Below are 24046 nucleotides of genomic sequence, written 5' to 3' on the forward strand. Positions count from 1 at the left end.
AAAGTTCTGTAGCAGCCTCTGCCTGGTGCACTGGATTCCCTGGTCTCCCAAGAGAGGGACATCGTGGGCCAGGTACAGTAGCCTGTGGCGGTACTTCTGGGGGACCACTAGCTGTCTCCTGATCTCCCACGATTCCACTTCCCCTTGGGGAGCCCGTTCCAGTACAGGAATCCCTTCTCCCACAGGAATCTTTCCCAGAAGCCTTCCCCCAGGAGTTTCACCATGCTGTGGCCAGCAAGTTCCCTTAGCTTCTCTAAGGAAGGATACTTCCGCAGCTCAGCCTGGAATTCAGCGGCTGGGGAAGGGATGGAGACCTGCTCCCTCTCAGTGGCTGGGTCAGAGGCTGCAGCCCCACCAAGTCCTGTCCCCAGTGACTCCTTTCCCACCAGGGTAGGGACCTGCACCCCCAGCAGGGTACTGCCCCGGTGCCAGGGCAGAGTGCCCTTCGCTGGCTCTGGCTACAGGTGATGACTAGGGTGCTCTGGGGGCTGCCCAGCCAATCCACCAGGTCACCCCCCCCCCCATCAGCACTTTGGTTGGCAACTGATGATGCACCCCTACATCTTTGGGCCCCTCCTTGGCCCCCCCATTTCAGATATACCCTTGCCAGGGGTACCTTAAACTGGGGCCCACACACTCCCGTCAGGGTTAGGTAGGTGTTGGGCACCACCCAGTTTGGGGCCACCACCTCACGCTGGGCCAGTGTCACTTCAGCGCCCGTGTCCCAGTACCCAGTGACCTGCTTCCCATCCGCCTCCAGGGGAATGAGGCACTCGCTCCTCCAGGGCTGCCCCACACCCACGCTGTAGACTGAGATCTTTGAATCCAGAGCATTAAGAAGCTGGCCTGGGAGACTCCTCCCTCTTGGGCCATTGCTAAACTGCCAGCCCCTCCCGCCTGGGGAGCCAGCCCCTCCTCTGGCTGGGCTACCACCCAGTTAACCCTTCGAGGGCTCGGTTTGCTCATCCCATCCCTGAGCTTTTGGCACCGGGCCCATCTGTGGGCCCCCCTGCCCACAGTAATTACACCTCAGGTCCCGTTGGTCCCCTGGGGCCGGTCGGTCAGTTCTGGTACTGTGCCTCTCGGGCGGGATTTATCTGTGATTCCCTTAGGGAAAGCCCCTGGTGACCCCCTCTTTTGCACTGATATGGGCCTGTCCCCCTGGGATTCCATTCCATATCCTGTCCTGCTGTCTACAAACTCGTCAGCCAGCAGCCCTGTGCAGTGCAGGTCCTTCAGCCTCTTGTCCACGAACCACATCCTCTGCTCAGGGGGACAGAGTTCATATAGTCACTCCAGCCCCATTAGTTCAATCACATCCTTCTTGGTCTGGGCCCTGGCCCCATTCACCCACTTGCAGATGTATTTTCCCCCATCAGTGTGACCAGTTCCAGATAGGTCATCCCTTGCGTCTTCTGCACACTCCGGAACCTTTTCCTGTACGCCTCGGGGGTCAGCTCAAACTTGCGCAGCTGGGCTTGTTTGAACAGTTCATAGTCCCTTGCTTCCACCTCATCCATCTGGCTGAACATCTCTGTGGCTTTGGGACCCAGTGAGGGGGTGAGATGCCAAAGCCTGTCAGCAGGGTAAACCTGGTGCACGTTGCGGGCCTTCTCAAAGGCAGTGAGGAAGGCATCTACATCATCCCCTTCCTTAAACTGAGGCAGCACTTTGATATCAGTTCCCTGTGGGCTTAGCCACCCAGGGCCCATCCCCGCTCACCACGGTTGGAGTCTCTCTGCTTCTCAGCTCCACCATCACCAGTTCATGTTGCCTCTGTCTCTCACAGTCCTCCAGTTCCTTCTCACGGTCCTCCAGCTCTTTCGGTTTCAGTCCCATTTCCAATTCCAACCGTCTCAGCTCCACCAATGGGGATCTCGGTCGGGAAGATCCCCTGCTGGTCACGTAGGTGGATTCTGGGGCTGCCTGGCTGCTTTCAGCTCCTCCAGCATCCCTGGTTGGGTTGGAGGCTGGGATGACCCCTGGGGTTGCCTGGCTGCTCCCAGCCTCTCTCGTGGCCCCAACTGGCTCCGGAACCAGCTCCTTAGTGATCATCTTCTTCCAACTAGGCAATCAGCTGGGTAAAAATTTCTAAGTCATTGTAGTGACTTAGTCATTTCCTGTATTCTAAGTCATTGTAGTCCTTGGAATGTAAAAAGTACTGTTTCGTTCTTCATGTAATTATTAGTAAAATAAGAGGTTTGCATGTTTGATTAGCTGGTAGCCACAGCTAATTTCCTTTGTGTTCTTGCTCAGCTCTTCCCCTGGAGGGGTGTGTGTGACAAGGCTTGAGGGTACCCCACAGGGAGGAATTCCCAAGTGCTCCTTCCTGGGTTCAAAAGGTTTTTTTTGGCATTTGGAGGTGGCAGTGTTTACCAAGCCGAAGTCAGAGAGAAGCTGTAACCTTGGTGTAATACAAGCCTGGAGCAGCCAGTATTAATTTTTAGAATCCTTGAGGGCCCCCACTTCCTGCACTCGCAGTGACTGAGTGGGGATTCAGCAGCTAAGTATTGGTGCAGTACACTGGGAAACTAAGGTACACACAGTATTAGTATAGGACAGTAAGACTCACATGCAACATAAGATGAATAAAACCCCACTTTGTCACATCTCTTCTGCTCCAAGACCGTACTGAGCAGGGGCCACTTTAGCTAGTGGCCTGGGGAAATTCTGGCCCCCTCTCCAGGACAAAGTATCGGCTATAACGTTGGCACTCCACTTAACGTGGATCACCTCAATGTTATAACCCTGAAACTGGAGACTCCACCTCAGTACCTTGGCATTGGCCCCTTTCATCTGGTGTAGCCACGTCAGGGGCGAATGGTCAGTGTACACGGTGAAGCGCTGCCCAAATAGATATGGCTGCAGCTTTTTAAAGGCCCATACCATGGCCAGACGTTCCTTTTCTATAGCTGCATAGTTCTGCTTCCGGGCAGCAGCTTTCTGCTCAGATACACGATGGGATATCTCTCCCCGTTTCCGTCAATCTGCATTAGCACTGCACCAAGCCCTTTTTCTGAGGTGTTGGTGAACACCATAAAGGGCTTGTCGAAGTCCGGGCTTACCAGCACCAGGCCCTTGACCAGAGAGACTCCTTCAGAGCACAGAGAGCCCTCTGGTGCTGCTCAGTCCAGACCACCTTATCTGGCTTACCCTTCTTACATAGCTCAGTGATTGGGGCGGCTATGGAGCTAATGTGGGGTACGAACCTCCGGTACTAGCCTGCCATCACAGTGAAAGCCTGGACCTGCATAACAAACCTCCCACAACTTGTCTAGAAGCTCATCAGGCCTAGGCATGGGGTAGGCATCAAACTTGATGGCATTAAGCATCCGGTAATCCACACACAACCAGATTTACCTATCCTTCTTGGGGATCAACACCACGGGAGAGGCCCAAGGGCTGGAAGATGGCTGGATCACCCCGGCAGCCAGCATGTCCTTGATCTCTCTCTCTCTCTCTCCTCCCCCTCCCCCCAAGTTCTGGGCTGTTTTCCCTGTGACTCGGAATGGGGAGCATCTTGAGTAACTGGTCCACTGGATGGTGGAAGGTGCCCCCTTTGGTCCAAAAGGTAGGACCCGCAAGGCCGGGGGGGGGGGGGGTGCGCCCCCCCCCACTGCCGATGGCCGCAAGTTTCCTGTAGGTCAATAGTATTTCTGAAAATACTACTTTGCCTGAAAGGACGGGGGCAGGGAATCTAATGGGACCAGAGCTGAGATGCTGCAGGTCTCTGTGTCTGGAGAGACCTTTTTGATCAGTGCAGAATCCATAGAATGTGCTGACTCTGGAGCTGGAAGGACATCCAGGCCCATGAGAAAGTTGATGGATTAACCTGCCCCCCTCCTTCCTTCTGCCCATGAATGGACAGCTGTGGGAGAATCTCCGAGGGAGATACTTACAAAGTTTTCCTCTTAAGAAATGCGAGCTGGGATTCCCCACAGGCATGCCTGCTCCTAGTACTTACCTATAAAGCTCTGAGAAGAAAGAAATCAAAGCCGCAAAGTACAATATTATGTCTTCTCTATAAGGTGCCCTATGGGTGGGATAATTCCACCAATCTAACAAGTACTATGTGTTACAATGGTCAGTTACCCAAAGGCACCATTACCACCCGACAGTAAGATGAGATAAGGCACATTATGAGCTGGTCTATATAAACTGCTGTCTCAAAAATCTGTGTCTTTAGGGGAGGGGGGGATGCATGGTATGACCTGCTTTGGTTTGGAGTTTACTTGCTGGGTTGATTATTCTGCCTTTTGAATATGTTAATAGACTGTTTCCATTTGGTGGGAGGAACATGAAGGTGCTTAAAGGAGCTTGTGGCCTTGTTGAATCTGAAGGATTTGTTGTGCCTTTAATGGATGTAGGAACATAAAAACAGTGTCCTACTAGACTAGACCCAAAGTCCTGCTAGTTCAGGGTTCTGTCACTAACAGACGCTTTAGATGCACACTTTGCAGTAGGCAGATGTGGGATAATCTGCCCCCCCTCGCCCCCCGCCCATGAGCTCTGATCCTAATCTCTAATGGTTTGGGATTGGTTTAAATCCCAAAGCATGAGATTTAATATCCCTCCCAAAACTTGTTCCCGTTAGTTATAAGAGCGCTGGATAGTCTTGTCACACACGTGTGGCAGAGTATATGCGCCCCCTTCTGGAAGGGCAGGAACTTGTGGAAAGCAGGATCACAAGCTGTGCCTTACTGCGTCTACTGCTGTCATTCATTGCTGGTTATCCTGGCAGCCTGATTGGCTGCATCTCTGCACCTCCCCTCTGCGTGCCTTCTGCCTGTGCTTTTGGTCTAAGTTTCAGTTTCCTTTCTGCTGCTCTGCTTAGTTTCTTTTCTCCTACCCCGCTGGCTTGGGAGTTTTCCTCTTCCCTCGGAGTCAGCCCATTTTCAGTGGCGAGCTGTGAGCTTGCGCCGAGGTTGTCTCCCTCCTCTTTGAAAGGTCAGGGGGAATTTGCCTTCCCTGATTTCAGCCTGCAGACCAGAGCCGGGGGCACCACCGCCCACCAGTTGCAGCGACAGGGTGCTTTGCACCGAAGGGATTTTCTCTCTTTTGCAAGCGTGAAGCCAGAGCAAAGGACACAAAGGAAAGCTGGGAACTAGTTCTACAGGGGCTGCGCCAGTAAACTGGAGCCCAGATGACTGCGGAGCAGAAAGAGAGCCTGCGATGCTACAGGCAGTACATTGAGAAGATACTGAATCCTGCCTATGTGCTGGGCAACATGAAGGACTGGCTCTCTGATGGTGAGATGCTGGCTGTGGGCTGGGCTTGCTGTGGGTGGGTGCTCTGGGCAGTCCTTGGCCACGACACCCCTGGCCCGCCATCCCCGCCCCTCTCATGAATGCTTCTCTCCTGGAGAGCAAGTGATTGGTGACAGGGGATTTCTGTTCTCTTCTCCCCTCTCACCACTTTTGTTTGTCCCTCTTTGTTCATTCTGTTGTCTCCTCTTTATGTCCCATCTAATGAAGATATTTCTATTGAGTGTTGGCTTTGTTTAAAAAAAAAATAGTTTTTCAGACAAGTACAGCGAGAGTTCATGGTGTCCCTTTAACGTATAACGACAATTTAACCTCAGCTGTACCCTGCAACTCTCTACACAGCTCCTAAACCTCTTGAATTGCAAAATAGCTGTAGTTTTCCTCACTTAGTACCCGCTATTGAAGTCATTGGGAGCTTTGCCACTGACCTGAATGGACACAGGGTCAAGTCTTTTATTCTTTCTGTGCCGTATTGTCCATAGGTCTAGGGTTCAAATGGGAGAAAGGGAGATGGAGAGAATACCATTTCCCTTGTTAAACTGATGGTAGCTTAATACACCTAGCGAGAGGACTGAAGGGAAGAGGCAGTTTCCGTTTTGAAATTTTTGGGCCTTGTATCTGATGTACTCTGTGCTGAGTCTTTATATTTAGTTGCTTGGGTGCTCTGTCTATACTTGGCACTGTCTGTCTATGGAAATGAACATTTATTGCTTCCTGATGTTTGAAGTGCCAGTTCCTGCTCTTGGGTGGGGACCACCTTGATATGTGTTTCTGTACCACCTTGCACAATGGGTCCATTACCAGTGCTCCAGCGTGCTGCGCATTACAAACAGAACAATGCTGGAACATCCATGAATTAAGGGATGCTGCCGCTTTTTGCTGCTGCACATAGACTTTGGCAGATGACGGCAGCAAATGGGTTAATATGGTACCTAGCTTTGGGGTTAACAGAAAAGTATCAGTCTAATGCCCCAAAATATGGTAGGTGCCTTACAAAGCATATGAAATGCAAGGCTTGTGATTTTTTTCAAAGCCAGTTGGCAGATTTAGCCACACAGCTCAGTGACCGAGACTCTTTGGCAAAGGGTCCCCTGTTCTTTGCAAACAACTCTCACCCCAGAGCTGACAAACTCATTACACCAAATGCATGTATTTACCCATAAAGAGTAACAAGTAAGGTATCTACAGAAAGCTCTTAACTTGCAAAATACATGGTCTTTATATTTATATGGGTTGTATTTTAAGAAATTTATATGGGTTGTATATTAAGAAATAATATATTTATATTGAATGTATGCTTTATGGACATGGAGTAGAAATTAGTCACCAGGGGATAATGTGTGTCGGTGGTGGCCCATTCAGGCAAGAGGGGAAGTGTCACCCTACACTGTTTAGCTAGTGAGGCAATGCAAGGCTCAGTTGTTTAGCCTTCTGCAATACTAAGGCCTGGTCTACACTAAAAAATTAGATTGGCATAACTACGTCATTCAGGACTGTGAAAAGTCCACACCCCTGAGCGGCGTAGTTAAGTCAACCTAAATCCCTGTGTAGACAACTTTAAGTCAATGGAACAATTCCGTCGACTTAACTATGGCCTTTCAGGGAAGTAGATTACCTTTGTTAATGGGAGAACCCCATCCCATTGGCATAGGTAGCATCTACACTGAAGGGCTACAGCAGTGTACCCTCAGTGTTTGAAGTCTAGACAAGTTCGAAGACTTTGAATGGGGAAACTATCAGAGGCAAATGCAAACAATTGAAATCAGTTAAAGGGAAGTTAACAACAAGACGGGTTCACTCTGTCTATGAAAAGAAAGATAAAGATGTTGTTATACTGATAACACAGAGGAGGGAGAAGCAGTCTGCATCCATTCACTGAGGAAAAACCTTTGTGGAGTGCAGCGGTGCTTTTATGAACGTTTGGTTCTTGTTTTTTGAGAAACCAGCCAGTTTTGCAACAGACTGAACTTTGGAGGGTTATGGGGGGAGACTTCCTTTATTAGATAGGAAAGGTACTCTTGATAGGTTCGCATTTTATTATTTTGTTTTCTATCATAACCATTTGTTACCATCACACTCAGTTCTAGTGAAATCTTTACTCGTTCTTAAATAAACCTACTTTTGTTTTATTATAAGTGCTCACAAGTGCTGTGTGGTTTGCAGGAGCAGCAGTTTGGGGTAAAACTGGTAAATTGGGGTACAGTGTACATTTGAGGGCAGAGGATCTGGGATATCTGGGAATAGCCAGCTGGATATCACATGGAAATGATTCAAAGGGCCTCAGGGATTGGGTTGCATCTATTAGGGTTGGCATAGCCTAGAGGGCTTGGGTGGCTGAAAGGCTGGTGGTACCATGGAGCTGACACCCAGCTACCCCAAGACAGACTCCCTCTTGCTGGAGGCAGGGGTTAGGGTGACCAGATGTCTAGAATTTTTTTTTTTTTTTTTTTTTTTTTTTTTTAATAGGGACAGTTCCGATTATTGGGTCTCTTTCTTGTATAGGCTCCTATTATTCCCCCCCGCCCCCATCCTGATGTATCACACTTGCTGTCTGGTCACCCTAGCAGGGGGTAACATAGTGTCTCTCTCAGGCTTGGATTCCCCAAGAACTGTTAGACTGGCAGTAATTTCAGTGAGACTTGTGTGACCAAATCCCTTTGGCAGCTTTCTCAATTTCAACCAAGAACTTGTAGTCTGAATTTGGGTTTAATTTGTGCATCTCCAGAGATTGTTTCCCACTCATAAGGTGTATATGCTTCCTCTCCTTGCCTCGGGAAAGTGCAGTATAAAGCAGATACCCATAATGTAAATATACCCAGGAAATATTTCAGCACTCTGCACCAGGTGCTGTCCCCACTGCTGTCCGCACACGAGATCTACAATTTTGACTTATTCATATCTGATTTCACGCTAGGTGCCAGAGAGAGAATTCAGATTGAGGAACAGAAGGAGGGGCTGACTGCTGCTGCGGCTCTCTTTGTTGACTCTATACTGCAGCTCGAATCAGAAGGATGGTTTCAGGGATTTCTAGATGCACTGAATGAAGCAGGTTTGTTTTCGTTGGTAAAGCTGACCGTTTTCATTTTCCCTACTTTTTCATGTCGTGTGTGAATTTATTGCTTGTGAAAGGTGCTGGATTGACCACCCTGGAACGTGAACACCTTTTAGTTCCATAGGTCAAGTTGTAGCAGTACAAGCTTCTCCACCAATCCATCTCGTAGCTAGAAGGTTGAGAGCAGAGGTTAAATTGGGCTGGCTCATGGCAGCTTGGTGAGATAGGACATGTGCGTGTGCATACACCTGCACCATTCTGTGTCCCAGAATCTCAGCTTTTGTTAACTCAAAAAAGCGAGCCAACAAAAAAACAAATATTAAGTCTCTAGCCCTTGGGTTGCAAAGAAAACCTGCAAAATGTGAACCATGTAACTGATGCAGTGAGGTCTGCAGACAGCCTGAGACAGTAACTCCGAGAGGTATGAACTGCACCAGTTCCTCGAAAGCCTAATTATGACAATATAAAAGTCAATATTGTTAATTTTCTATGTTGATCAAAGCAAGAAGTTGTATTATGAGGATCTGGGCAATCTACTTTTTTAGTGATATCTTGTTTTGGTTGGCAGAAGCTGGTTTTTTTATTATAAAACTTAAGATAATAGCTATAAAAGAATGTGATTTTTATATCCCAGACTGTTTGCAAATATTGGCAGTAGGAAAAATCTTTTTATTTGGGAGTTGAGGAAATTTGATCCATGATTCAATGAGACTTAATAAATGGGGAACTCCAACATCATTCGTCATTTTTCAGAGTAAAGACCACACTCTAATGGTCACGCACAAAAGAAATATATAGCAGTTTCCTTTCTCCCTTTGATGGATTTACCTATAAAGAGTAATATTGTTTAAAAAAAATCTAAAATGACAATTTAAATGTAACTCTCTTCTTTTAATTTATCAGCATTGTATTTTATTTCCATAGCACTGAAGTGTATACAATGCTATATAATGGATGTGCCAAATAAGTAACAGGTCACTGCCTTGAAGAACTTATTTTCAAATGGTCTCTAAATGCTCTGATATAAGCACCAGCTTTTGTGTGTGTGTGTGTGTGTGTGTGTGTGTGTGTGCATGCGTCCGTCCCGAGGATTGCTATAAGGTAGCATTTAAACCCCTCTGACCTGAGAGAGAGGAGCTTCTCTGCTTTTAATATGATCAAAAACGAGGAGTCCTTGTGGCACCTTAGAGACTAACACATTTATTTGGGCATAAGCGTGAAGTGAGTTTTAGCCCACAAAAGTTTATGCCCAAATAAATGTGTTAGTCTCTAAGGTGCCACAAGGACTCCTCATTCTTTTTGCTCATACAGACTAACACAGCTACCACTCTGAAACCTGTATGATGTAACTCTGATGTAATATGATGTAACTCTTGATTTAATTGTATGCATAGGCAACTAAGAGTGAACTGCCAAAAATATATGTGCCCTTTGCGACTTCTGTATGATCTATACAGATAACCCCACATTGCACTTTCAAGTTTTGCTGGAGGACTCTTTCATAGAAGTTGGAGATTGAAAAGGCCCCACTCGGTTTTCTTAAAGCAGGATTGTTGCCTACTCTGTGTGTATAAACGTTCTGACTTAAGCAGTTCCAAGCAATGAGGCTTCTATCATTTCCCTTGGGAGACTCTTCCACAGCCCATCTGGGATTAAAAAAATCCTACATTGCCACTGTATAAGTCAATGGTATGTCCGTATGTATAACAGTGTTCAGATCTTGTCTGATATTTTCAGAAATAGAAGGGGTTCAGAGACTGACCATGAAAGTGATTTGAGGCCTGGGGAGACTTCCGTAAGAGGAGAGAGTAGAAAGACTGGGGATATTTAGATTCAAGAGAAGATGAATGAGAGGATGTAATGAAGGTACACAAAATAACGAAAGGCATAAAGAGTTAAATTGGGCATTCATAATTCTCAGAAGGCCTGATTTAAAACCAATTCATATCAATGGGAGTCTTGCTGTTGACTTCAGTAGCCTTCTGGTCAGACCCTTGGGCTGGGATTTTTGAAAGCACTTAAGGGAGTTAGGCACCCAGATCCTATTGAATTTTGATGGGTGTTATGTGCATGTGCCTCCTTTAAAAATCTCAGCCTTAATACAAGAATATGGGGACATCCAGTGAAACTGGAAAGCTATAAGCATATAATTGATTAAAGGAAACACTTTTTACAGCATGTGTAATTAACCTGTGGAGCCCATTGTCATGAGAGAACTCCGAAGCCAAGGGCTTAATAGGATTCACAAAAGGATTAGTCATTTATGTGGCTTGTGAGAATATCTCCAGTTATTTAATATTAGGCTAATATATGTATAAGGTGTATGAAGCCTCATGCTTCAAAATGTAAGCCAGCTATTAATTGCCTAGGGATGGGAAGAAAGTTCCCATACGGGCAGGTTATTAAATGATTGTCCATTACGGAGGTTTAGTGCAGCTTTCTCCGAAGCATCTGAGAGATTGCGATACTATAAGTATAGTACCTTCAGGGTGTGCCAGCTTTCTTCCACACTAATGGATTTTAACTCTTCCTCTCATTGGCACCCTGACTTACTAGGCTTCTTAACTTCTGAAAACTTGCTTTCATGAAAGCTATTGTTGCATTCTTTGAACTCTTTTTTTTTATTATGCAATAGTGCAGTTCCTGGTCAATTGCTTCAAGCTTCCTTCTTACTCGTACTTTTTATAAATTTCTTATCAGTAAGAAGTAGATCCAGGGTAGCTTCTCCTTGGGCTACAATCTCTAATTTCTGAATCATAAAGCTGTGTTACATATAATTTAGGAACATTTTGTCTGCTTGGTTGTATCTGTTACCCAGCTGATACGAGGGTAGTTAACCTCCAGCCCCAATGAGTGCTTTCAGATAGTTTATATTGCAGGATAAACATTGGCCCAGGAGTTAATTTTCTCTGTTCCAGTGTTGGTCTGTAAAACATATTGATCGTCTCGAGTCTCAGACTAAAAATTTAGCATCTCTTCCCTGCTCAGTGGAGGGCTGAGCTAGATGATGGTTTAGGTTAAACCATACTATGATACCAACATTTCATTCTGGTCCGTCAGGAAAAAAGGAGTTGTAGTGTAAACAGGTAAGCAGAACCCTATTTTCTCCTCCCACTTTTGTGTGCCTGCCTGAAGCAGATTTTTTGGGGAAAGTTTTTGTTATTCTCAGAAACGGCTAAACTGTTTTTGAGATTAGGAAACCATTAATTGATTTGTCCTTTTTTTAAATAACCTTTTAATTGAGACGCTCTAGCTCCCCCATGCTTTGCAACAGGGACTTGACGTTTGGCAGGGACTTGATATCTGGTGTCCGCAATGGACCTTTTGCTGTTCTCAGGAAAAACCTCCCAAATTTGGACAAGTGTATAAGCCTTTGAAAAATCTGTGTGCACATGCCCAGTAGAGAGGCTTGTTAGAGTTTGGCAGTCCAATTCTTTGAACATTCAGTCTGCACTGAGCATGTTCTATTCTCTCTCAGCTCCTGTGTGCTGACTGGACTGTGCATAGTCCCTTCCCACAGAGCAACTGAGCATGCTTGTTCCCAGAGGTACATGGACTGAAGACTTTCCCCATAACTGCTCTTCCTTGCCACCAGGATCAGTTGTGGCACTGAGTACCAGAACTAAGAGCAGGGATCCTCTCTCCTGTGCTCTGAGGGAAAAGAGGAAGCAGCTTGATATGAATGTAGAGGAGTGAGGAATGTATGGGGGGAGAGAGAAGAGATGCAGGGAGGAAGGGCAGAAGATGGGGAAGAGGATAGAAACAGGGAGGGGAGAGGGGCCGTAGCAGAAGCTGGATGGGAGAGGGACATGAGCCAGGGATGAGGAACAATAGGAGCTGTGGAGATGGCAGAGCATTCTGAGCGAGGCCCAGGTCCTGTGGGAAAAATAAGACTGCATCATAATGCATACGTACAAGGGGGTTGAGTTAAGGTTGCACAGGCAGTATTAATTTTGGCATTTCCTAACTTTTCTTGCTTGACTTTGCAGTCTTAAAACTTCTTTAACATAGGGTGCCTTTTCTGGGTTGTGTGTGTGGGTTGTTGTTAAATGTAAAGGTAACCCAACCCCCTTTTCAAAATGTGGTTGTAGTTCACCCAAGAGCTCTTAGCCAGTAATGGGTCAAAATATCTGTTTTAATTAAAAGCGGTGTTTGCTGGTGTAATTCGCCCCACCCCTTTTGTTTTCAAGGTTACACTGGTCTGAGGGAAGCAATTGAAAACTGGGATTTTAAAAAACTTGAAAGCCTGGAGGTGCATCGACAGCTGCTGAAACGTATAGAAGCTACGATGAGAGACATTGATGCAGAACAGATAATTCCTTACTTAAACACTTGTCTCATAGACCGAGAATGCGAAGAGATTCAGCAGGTATTATTTCAAAATCAAAATTGCAACTTGATTTGCAGAGTTTACAGTTCTATGATAATTGTGTAGCCCTGACTGCAGCTTCAGGTATGTCCGTATAATATAGAAACTAGGGATGTCAAACAATTAAAAATTAAACACAAGATTAAAAAAAATCATGATTAATTGCAGTTTTAATCGCACTGTTTAACAGAATAACTTTTTTATAACTATTTTTGGATGTTTTCTACATTTTCAAATATATTGATTTCAATTACAACACAGAATGCAAAGTGTACAGTGCTCACTTTATATAATTTTTTTATTACAAATGTTTGCACTGTAAAGAGAACCAAAGGAATAGTATTTTTCAATTCACCTAATACAAGTACTGTAGTGCAATCTCTTTATTGCGAAAGCACAACTTACAAATGTAGAATGTCTTTATTTTTGAGTGCAGTTATATTAAAAAAAATGTAAAACTTTAGAGCTTACAAATCCACTCAGTCCTACTTCTTGTTCAGCCAATTGCTAAGACAAAAAAGTTTATTTATGGGAGATAATACTGCCCACTTCTTATTTACAATGTCACCTGTACATGGGAACAGGTGTTCTCATGGCACTGCCTGTACATATTGGGGTGGACACCCGTTCCTGCCCTGAAGGGCTTGAAATCAGCCCTGAGAGAGGGCTGCAGGGGTAAAAGCAGCCCTGGAGAGGGCTGCAGCTCTAAAAGCTGGGTTGATTGGGGAAGCGGCCGCAGCTGGGCCACGCCCCAATCAGGCCACAGCTGGTCTATAAAAAGGCTGTGAGCCAGAGGCCAAACAATCTCTCTGTAGCTGTAGAGGGAGAAGGATCTGGCTGCAGAGAGATAGAGACAAGGTACCTGAGTGGAGCAGGACTGGGGAAAGGCAGAGGAGCTGGGGAGCTTCAGCCTGGAAAGCCTCAGGCTGTGGCCTAGCAGAAGGCCAAGGGGTACTGGGGGTTGCAGAGGGTAGCCCAGGGGAAGGCCAAGGCAGCAGGTCCGAACCCAACCTGGCCTGTGATGAGTGGCTTATACTGCAGTCTGCCCCAGGGAGCGGGGGCTAGTTGGTGACGGGCAGTGGCCTTATTCTGAGGCGAGGTGGGGATAGTGGGTGGGGGCTCCCTGGGGAGGGGAGACTCGAAGAGTGTGTGGGTACTGCCAAGGGGCAGCAGCCAGAGAAAGGGGCAGCGGGGTCCAGGGAGGGACACAGGGGCCAGAGGACAGGCAGATCACTGGCCTGCAGAGGGCGCTCCAAGGCTGAGGGAGCTAATTCCCGGAGATGACCAGCAGGAGGCACCGCAGGGGTGAGTCTGCGCCAGTCTACACTGCTGTAGCTGGCATTGCAAGGTATTTAAGTGCCAGACACGCTAAACATTTGTATGCCTTATCCTGCTTCGACCACCATTCCACTGTATACTTTGTATTGTGTTGTGTTTGAAATCAATATATTTGAAAATGTAGAAAAACATTCAAAAATACCTACAACAAATTTAAATTGGTATTCTGTTTAACAGTGTGATTAAAACAGCAATTAATCACAGTACATTTTTTTTAATTGAGTTAATTTGTTTTGAGTTAATTGCTTTAGTTAACTGCAATTAATTGACAGCCCAGATAGAAACCACATGTTCCTGTGTCTTTCCTTCTGCTTAGAAAAATAGGCAGCAATGTGTCCATAGACCTATGACTGCAATTGGGACCTGACTGTTGCATCAGGTCACAAAACATGTATTTATCTGCAGGATAACTGGCTGTAGCCAGTCATATCAGTTGCCCACTTTTATCAACACAAGATTGAATCATAGCATTTTAAATGAAAAATATATCTTGTATGTAAAATAGGAAACCAATTTGCTATGCCTTTTTCTGTCAATCTAGACCACCTTAAGAGTTATGAAAATGGATCTTACAGGGTGGTTCATGTTCCCATCAGTGGATAAAAGGGTTTGAAATTCAAGTTGTAATTTCTAATGCGTATACTTTGGTTAATATTAAACGTGCCTATTTCTAGATGAAGGCCCAGTCCTGCAAACACTTATGCACTCGAAGCTTCTCTTCCCAAAGAGCTCTCAAGTATGGGGAGCCATGCTGCCCCTCCTCTTCAGTGTGTATGGGGGTATTAATGTGGCCTGAAGGATAGAGCAGAGCAGGGATCAGCAACCTTGGGCACACGGCCCACCAGGGTAAGCACCCTGTTGGGCCGGCTAGTTTACCTGCCGCGTCTGCAGGTTCGGCTGATTGCGGCTCCCACTGGCCGCGGTTCGCCGCTCCAGGCCCATGGGGGAAGCGGCGCGGGCCGAGGGATGTGCTGGCCGCCACTTCCCGCAGCCCCCGTTGGCCTGGAGCGGCGAACTGCAGCCAGTAGGAGCCGCAATCGGCCAAACCTGCAGACGCGGCAGGTAAACAAACCGGCCCGGCCTGCCAGGGCGCTTACCCTGGCGGGCTGCGTGCCAAAGGCTGCCGATCCCTGGAGCAAAGAGTCATGAAGCTGATATAGACCTTTAGTGCGATACAGATTTGTGTTGTAGTAATTCTATTTAAGAGAAAAATGAAGCTCTTAAATTAGATTATCACTTGCTAGATAATTCACAATTACAGGTGCAATTGGGCCTGCTATGGTAATTATCGAAACTTGAAAAGCCTTCTTTTGTTTTCCAGCAATGTTCATGCCCATTGTGACCATGGCTGCTGGAGGAGCTATACTGAGAATGCTCAATCAGGGCAAACTGCAAAGAATAGATGAGATTTATTCTATAATTAGTTTTTACCAAGCCAGTAATAAAACAGCTTCTGTAGTACGTTACTTTTTACCTAAAAGCCAAAATACAGTTCCCTTTAAACAATCCAGCCTTTGGCTCCCACCCAGACCGCCAAGTCTAATATAGTGAGGGTTACTAAAAACCTTATTCACCATATATAAATTTCTACCGATCCCATTACTCATCCAGCAGGTCAATGAATATTTCAGATCTTACCAAATATGTGCTTACAGCCAATCCTTATGAACTACGTTTATTAAAGAAAAGAGTTATGAATAAAGTTCTTAGGTCAGTTTCATAGCCGAGATGGCGAGGTTGATTTCTAAAAATCCTTCTGAAATCAATTTAAAAGGGTATAGTCCAATAGGAAGTCCAGGTGCATAGTTTGTTGCGATTCTTCCATGAGAAATTGCAGGGATAATCCAGTAAAGGCCTGGAGACTTCAGTCTTGCAACTTAGACTTTCCCTGACAAAGTTGAAGAACATCTGAGATAAAACAGGATCAGGCCCAACTTCCTTTATAACTAAAGTTCAGTGGATAAGCCTCTTGTCAGCAAATGATCACAGCAGGCTTCCCTTGGATGAAGAATAGGGTAAGTACATTGTTGCTTTGAAGCTAATCTGTTTCCTAGGCATACACTGGTATCTAGTTGCATTCATTAGCATAAATCAATTAACCATTCAAACAGCTCACAGGTAGATTTACATTGTGGAGTCACACATTTCAAAGAGAATTGAATACAATAATGTCACTACACCACAAGTGCCATCTAAATTTTAATATCCCCTTTTGATCGTTGAATCAATAAAATACAATAATGAAACATTATAGACAGGAACAGCATCTACAAACTGCTTAGATCACATTGCTAAACTCTAACAAGATGCATAGATAAATACAATTAGTATCTTCTACTTGGTTCTCTAACAATATAGACCTACATTTTAAGGACTCTGGTTTATTTAACATGGCTTTGCTAACTATCTATAAGGAAGGGCCCTGTTTGCCATTTCAGTACTCTTCTAATATGTCCTTAAGGGTTGTTTTCAAGTCATACAGCCTGCTGGTTGCTTAACCCTCGCTGGCTCAGCCGCACACCCATAAAGGCCTTTAAAAAGCAAAATGAAACTTCTAATCTGTAGCTTTTAAATCCACCAGTTAGATTCCCTCTTCTTAGTGAGAGTTAAAGTTATGTGCTTGATTTTTACCTCTTTTGGCATGTTACAAGCCATGTTATTTATCTGTTAAAGCATCAGTATGCTTGACACATTACAAGGCAGCCAATAAGATGGTCTCCATCCCTGCTTTTACTGGCTTCCAGACAACTTGATAGGCCGAGAGGAACTTTCTAAGCTATTACAATATTTTATTCAGATTTAAAGCAGTGCATCATTTCTTTTGTATGTTTTGAAAAATGCTCCATTTCAGTTAACTTAAAAATCTTTCATCTGGGTTTATTATAATACTTCGTACTTACAAGGGACTCTTCATCATGTGATCACAAAGCACTTTACAAAGGTGGATAAGCATTAGTATCCCCTCTTCACAGATTGTGGATGCCCGTGCTTAAGTGTTTACAGGATCAGAACAATCGTGGGCTAGACAGGTATGTCGATACACAACAGAACTTTAAAGAGTTTTCCCCTGTAAAGGCTCAACAATGTTTTTCTTTCGAATGACACACTTTTTGATATTTTGGAAGCAGTCACAAACTTTGCTTGTGCATTATGCAGGTCAAAGAACTGAAAGGCAGAATGGCTGGTGCCGTAAAGCTCATTGAATGCCTTTCTAGGTCAGACAAGGAAAACTGGCCCAAAACCTTTCATCTGGCTCTAGAACAAGCAGGATATGACCGAGCAAGCAAACTGTGGAATATGAAAGAAGGTAATATGCAAATTTTATCATATTCTATGCTTAAGGTTCTGTTGTTGTACCAGACATGAATTGTCTTCAGGAAGATGAGATTACCTTAAAGGGACACTGTCAGTGTGATTCTTTTCTTTTTTTTTTTTTAATTGACTCAGTTTTAAAAAAAAGTGTGTTCTGGTAGTAAACAATCCTGAAATATAAAAATGTTCTAAAGATTTTTATTTATTTTTTTTTTTTTGCTGCCCTATTGATAATGATGATGATGATGATAGGGTCTTTTTTAGCAAAGGAGAAATTAATTATATAAGATAAATGAAGAAACTGACTGCACAAAGTGAACAACTGGAAAAATTTGTCCCACACCATCGACTGTATTTATTTATCATTATTGTATGTGTTTGTAAATGAAAGGCACAACATTTTCAGACAAATGTGATTTGTCAAGTTGATGTCTCTTATTGAAGCTGATAAACCTACCTTTGACTTGCCGTCCCTGTTGTAAAGTGATCAGTATAGGTTTCCACAATACCTAATGGACTGATCACCTTGTCCCTACACATCTGTGCACACAACAGAAAGGTAAAGACAGTGTGTTTCAGAATTTGTTGAGCAGCATCTACTGGCCCTCAGACTGAGCAACTCCTTTTGTTTTCTGCAAATGCGGAATTTCCCATTAAGTCCACCCTCTGCCACTGAATTTACCATGTTGTTGTGTTTTTCGTTTGAGATTCTTCTTTGAGATTATAAAAATACCCTCACAATTGAGCTTGCTTTGGAATTACCAGGGACATTCTTGAGTTGACGATGGTAGGATTGGGCACTACATATCTAAACCAAGTGATTGTTATGGGTGAATCTAGATTCCATTTTTTTATACTTGATCTGCTTTGACCTGGAACATAAGGAGCTTGTTTGAAATAGTTTTAAGTAGCAAATTGGGGAGAAAAAATATTTTTTTGTAAATGTTTAGCTATTTTAAGTAACTTATGTGGTTGGCTCTGATTTGGAGACAGCTTTATATTACAGTAACCTGGTCTGTGTAATTTTGTGTGTCTTTGGGTTCTCCCCTCCCCCCCCCAACTCCCAAATCACCTGTATTTTATAGCCTTTTTTTTTTTTTTTTTTTTTAAAGGCTTTTTGGGCCTCTTATGACATCTACCTTAATAAAACGAAAGTGTACGCAATTGGGGATGCTCTTGGATCATAAGAGAAATTATCCATGTTGGAGATGTCACAACTCGAACAGTAAAAGAGTTGCTGACAGGAGGCACTGCTAACTAAAGCCTACTCTTTGGAACTTAATTTCTTGGCTAGCAGTGAAGAGAAGAAAGGTAGCTCTGATGTGCTTTTTGGTTTTGTATGTTTTTTGTCACAGCTAAACTAATGATAGTTCTATGAGAAAACTGTTCCAAAACACACAATATAGGGGGAGCAAGGAATATTTAGCATATGCCCTCAGAACTAGTCAGAAATAAATCTTAGACTGATACAAGGAGGAAGAGGAGGTTGAATAGGCTGCGCTTTTATGAGCATGTGGCACTTCTAAAATCATAGGGGTCCACATAGTCATTTGTCTACCTTAAGCCCAGCCTGGACAAGGCATTTTATTTTTACCTCATAGACATAAGGCCAGAAGGGACCATCATGATCATCTAGTCTGACCTCCTCCACTGCCAGCAAACAACTTCTTTCCCAATAAGATTCGGCATTGTGGGAGAACCACTTTCCTGACCTGTCAAAAGTATGACTTTTAAAGTGGAAAAGATGGCTAAGATGCTTGCCTTGGTGTTGTTCAGGTGACAATAAAGAGATGGATGTTGAAATGATGGAGGACCAGAATGGGACCAGTAGTGCCTTCGACATAAATGTACAGTATTCCGAAGAAGCAGAAGTTCACAATTTCAGTGAAAGTCCGTGTTCTCCTTCAGGTAATATTCAGCAGCTTAACACGCTTGCAAACATTAGAACTGTGCACTCCTTTGCACTTTTAAAATGTGTGTGGTGTCCTTAAAATGGCTCAAAAGAAGATAATTGTAGAAAATAGAGCCTTCTGCATTGAATTTCGTACTTCCCAGTTTAATTGTTTAACTTCACTGTTTGCTGCTAAAAATGCCCAATGCCTTGGGCATGACATGCATCATATGCTGCTCCTTGTTTCCCATACACTCACTGGAAAGTTGGTGTTTCAGAGGAGCACCCTCATGAAGGGGTTAAAATAATGGAACTCAATCCATGGCTCTTCTCTGATTTGAGTAAGTCACCACATGACTTAGTAACTGGTAATTTAGATAAACAGCAGCATATTGGTCTGTGCCCTGGGTGGAACAAAGCTAAGGGAGCCCTAAAATACTGCTTGTTTTCTGAACTGTTTTGACAAATGTTAATTTGTGCTATCACTATCTGTTAGTCACAAAACAATAACTAGTAACTCTGTCAGAACGGCTCTTTGGTTTTTAAAGGCTGAGAGCCCCTGGATTAAAGAAAACATTGAATGGTGTAGGAGTCATTGGACCAGAAGGATTAAAATAAGACACATTCAAGCTGTACATAGTGTTCATACAATCTGTTCTGGGGAGACACAGACCGACATTTTTATCAGGTGCTATGCTTTCTGGCTTGAAAAGATTGGGTCAAGGTAAGATCAGTGTTGACTCTGCCAGCAAAGAGTTTGAAAGGAGTTCATCTGAGGGAGAATAAACAGGCTTTACAAAATGCCAGCTTGTAACACACAAACCACGTAAAGTTCCAGTCTGGTATATGGTCTGTTAAAAAAATCTTTTCCCTCAAGTGCTACTCATTAATTTTAGATCATAACTATATATGGGGGATAATGGATAAGTAATGCTTTGGTTTGAATACATTTTATATAATGGATCATGTTCTTCACCACAGCATATATTGAACTTTGCTTATTTATGTTCTAGAAGTGTCTCAACAACCTACTTATGGACCAAAGAAGGCTAGAAGTTATCAGATTGAGCTTGCCCGGCCTGCTGTCAGTGGGAAAAATACAATCATATGTGCTCCTACTGGTAAGAACGTGTATTCCCAGTGTTGAATTTTTTTTTTTTTGAGACATGCTCTTTATTTTGCTGTGTGGTATGAGAGGGGAGGGCTTGGGGGGGAAGAGTCTGGGGGAGGGGAAATGGACATCACAATGTTGTCGTTTAGGACAAGAATTTGTCAAATTCTCCCATCAACCTTTTATTTAAAAGCAAACTACCCATTAAATTTAATCCACAGTGATTACAGAGGACCCCCAAGGACTCGCTAGTTATGTCCTGCGGAGATAGTGGGTGAGGTTCTGTGGCCTGCAACGTGCAGGGAGTCAGACTAGATTATGATGGTCCCTTCTGACCTTAAAGTCTGAGTCTATGGCATTTACAGCAGAACTAAAATCCCTCTCTTTTGCACTTTGATATTTGAATGTTCCCTGTGAAATTTCCAAACTAGTCCTTCATGGGCCAATTACATTTTCCATAATGTTTGTATGGGGCAACATTTTGCTAACTTTCACAGAGAAAAGGTTTAAAATTGAGACCTTAGAAATTTATCTTGAGACTCTGCTGGAGATTTTCTGTCTAAGTAAAGAGCTGCAGTCTCTACAAACTCCAGACCTCAGGGACATTTTCATGTCCGCTCAGGAACAGGTCAATGTTAAAGTTTAACCACAAAACAGCTGTTCCCCTTCTGCAAAGAGTAGCTGACTGAGCAGTCACCTTTCACTGGCTACTTCCCTCAGATGCTGCCAGCCTGAATCACCAACTTCATTCCTCACAGAGGCTTTGGGAAGAGGGGCTGTGGAGGGAGAAACTGAAGTGTGTGGGAAGGGTGAGGAGGACTGTGTGGGGAGACTTGCAGATGAAGATACCGTGGCAGCAGATATGCACCAGTGACCTGATCCAAAGCTCATTGAAGTCAATGGAAAGACTCACATTGACAGGCCACAGATCAGCTTCTACCTGTAGTGTGAGACTATCGGAGGATCATAAGTCTGGCTGAGGGACTGGACCCCCCCACCACCTCACATACACCCACAATCCTGAAGAATCATGATGTCCTTCCCCCATATCTCCGCTCACTTAACTGTTTAAAAAAAAAAAAAGACTGCAATTAGGGAAGAAAGCTGCGGGAGGACAAAGGAGGACCATGGAGCAATCCAGACTCTGCACTGGGAGCAGTGTAAGGAGTGAGTAAAGGTCATATGGGGGAGGAGTGCAGCAGTATATGGCCCAAGGAGAAAGTGGGCTTCAGGGGGAGGGGAAGTGAAAGTGGGGAGAGGAGGATACAGAAAGTTGGGGATCTGTGTGGGGCACATAAGAGTTAATGCAGCGTGAATAGGGTAGCATAGAGGCCATTGTGTCGGGAAGTATTTGTGTGTTCTTTGTGCACTAATTCCCATATATAGTTACATTTTTTTGTATTCATAAAATAAACTGTGTGTGCAGCAATACACGAAGTAGTTACAAAAAGGTTGATATTCTGGCTTAAAGGAAAAGTTGGAAATGAGCAAAATTTAATGGACCTTAAACAGCTGTAATCTGATGAGGAACATCTCTGGATTTTACACTTTTTTTTTTTTTTCCCCCTTCTCTCTCTCCTTTTATTTATTTATTTATTTAAAGTTTTGTTTTGACACAAGTACTGCTCTAGAAAAACAAGCTTTTCGTGCATTGGGGAGTTCCTGTGATTATGAGATATAACTCAAAACACCGTTGTGGTTCAGAAGATAGCCGTAATGTTATTTAGAGTGCTGCTGATAAACAAGGAAGCAATCCTAGCAAAGCCATAAGAAACTGAAGTGAAATGAAATCAGGGTTTGTGAAACAGAAGAGGACAAAACTGATAGGAAATTTGCATCCCATTAAATAAATAAAGCCAGTACACTCTGAATGACAGCTATCACTCCCCCCTTAATCCATTGCTTTATGTCAAAGGACTATCATTCTATATGGTAGATAAGTTTCAGAGTAACAGCCGTGTTAGTCTGTATCCGCAAAAAGAAGAACAGGAGTACTTGTGGCACCTTAGAGACTAACAAATTTATTAGAGCATAAGCTTTCGTGGACTACAGCCCAGTCCACGAAAGCTTATGCTCTAATAAATTTGTTAGTCTCTAAGGTGCCACAAGTACTCCTGTTCTTCTTTTTATGGTAGATAAGTTGTCTTTGGTACTACTGAGTCTGTTTCAGTACCAAGATCACGAAATAGAGAGTGATGCTAAGTATCCTGGATCCCCCAACTGCATTCCTGCAGTGAGCTTAAAGTAAGAACATGGGTTTGCCCACAAGGAGCCTTAAATTGTTACAGCTGCACTTGTGGTGAGGGAATATTCCAGCTTTTTGTTACTAATCCTTTGTTTTCATGCTTGATGTTTAAAAGGATCTGGGAAAACCTTTGTGGCACTTCTGATTTGTGACAATCATCTCCAAAACATGCCCAAGGAACAGAAAGGGAAGATTGTCTTTCTAGCTACTAAAGTTCCAGTATATGAACAACAGAAAAAAGTCTTCACGCAACACTTTGAAAGAACTAGGTAGGTACGAGTCCACACGTGTAGTCTTCAGGTTTCTTTACTTCAGAGTTCCAAACCGTAGGTTCCTTTACATCCTCATGATCCTACCTCTTGGGGGCTCTTTTTTTTTTTTTTTAAACACCATTTCAGGACTGTCTCTCAATAAAGTTCTGGTAAAAAGTGTGGCCCAAACTCAGAAGATGAAAATACATCCAATCAAAAAGTGACCAAACTGTCTTTGAGGTGTAATTGAAGGCTGCCTCTGAAAAGCAGCTACTTAGGTGCAGCCATATAGAGCCCTTGTATGGACTTATAACTTTCATTTAGGTTTAAAGGAGCTAATTGACATGCATCCGCATGTAAGTGTCTCAATACTAAGTTCAGGAAGTGTCTTCTCTTTTCTTATAGCCCAGATACATAGAGGGTGGGATGGATTGTATTCAGAAAACCTATTTCATAAGTAAAGGATGATGGTTGAATAGATGATGCTGATAAAAAAATCCACTGTCCTAAACCAAACATGTTTCAGTTGGGGGAGTTGCAGGGGATCAGTACCTCTGAAAATGTGGTCACCTATTTAGAGTCCTGTTCCAAAGCCCATATGAATCAATAGACTCTCATTGACCTTAATGGGTTTTGTATCAGACCCTGGGTATCTAACTTAAGGCACTCACAATTGAAGATTTTGGGCCTGATATCAAATCTCACTGCCTTGGTTGATTCCCCAAGGAGATCTTGCCCTATCTTCTTGCTTTTCCTGCTCTGTGGATGTACTAATGTGAACATACTCTGTATTAATGTCACGACACACGTCTTTTCTCTCCCAGGTACGAAGTTGCGGGGATTTCTGGGGAAACGGCTGGGGATGTCTCTTCAGCAAGCGTCATTGAAGGGAATGATATCATTGTCTTGACACCTCAGATCCTTGTGAATGCTCTCAAAGATGGAACTGTTCCTTCCCTTGCCATTTTCACTTTGATTATATTTGATGAGTGCCACAACACCACTGGGAATCACCCCTATAATGTGTTAATGACCAGCTACTTGAATCTTAAATTTGACTCCGCTGTGAAACAGCTGCCTCAGGTAAGGCACCACCCAGGGTTGGGAGCATTTGAAATCAGGACCACCTGCTGAGGTTTTGTTAGCTATGCCTTTCATCTTTTTTCCATTTTTCCTGCAAACCCCAACTTGCTACCACTGCAACTTCAAATAT

At 43.9% G+C, this 24046-nt stretch overlaps 1 protein-coding gene across 1 annotated transcript in view; it reads left to right on the forward strand.

Moving 5' to 3' along the window:
* Nucleotides 1-4838: 4838 nt before the first annotated feature.
* Nucleotides 4839-24046, forward strand: part of RIGI (RNA sensor RIG-I) — a 37030-nt gene continuing 17822 nt past the window's right edge. The window contains exons 1-8 of the mRNA XM_054031693.1: nt 4839-5249; nt 8179-8313; nt 12507-12685; nt 17180-17330; nt 19112-19243; nt 20240-20347; nt 22698-22851; nt 23658-23916. Of these exons, the coding sequence (XP_053887668.1) occupies nt 5144-5249; nt 8179-8313; nt 12507-12685; nt 17180-17330; nt 19112-19243; nt 20240-20347; nt 22698-22851; nt 23658-23916 (1224 nt within the window). The 5' untranslated portion in view covers nt 4839-5143. The remainder of the gene's footprint in view (nt 5250-8178; nt 8314-12506; nt 12686-17179; nt 17331-19111; nt 19244-20239; nt 20348-22697; nt 22852-23657; nt 23917-24046) is intronic.

This window comes from Malaclemys terrapin, chromosome 6 (genome assembly GCF_027887155.1).
Source record: "Malaclemys terrapin pileata isolate rMalTer1 chromosome 6, rMalTer1.hap1, whole genome shotgun sequence".
Classification (NCBI taxonomy): domain Eukaryota; kingdom Metazoa; phylum Chordata; order Testudines; family Emydidae; genus Malaclemys; species Malaclemys terrapin.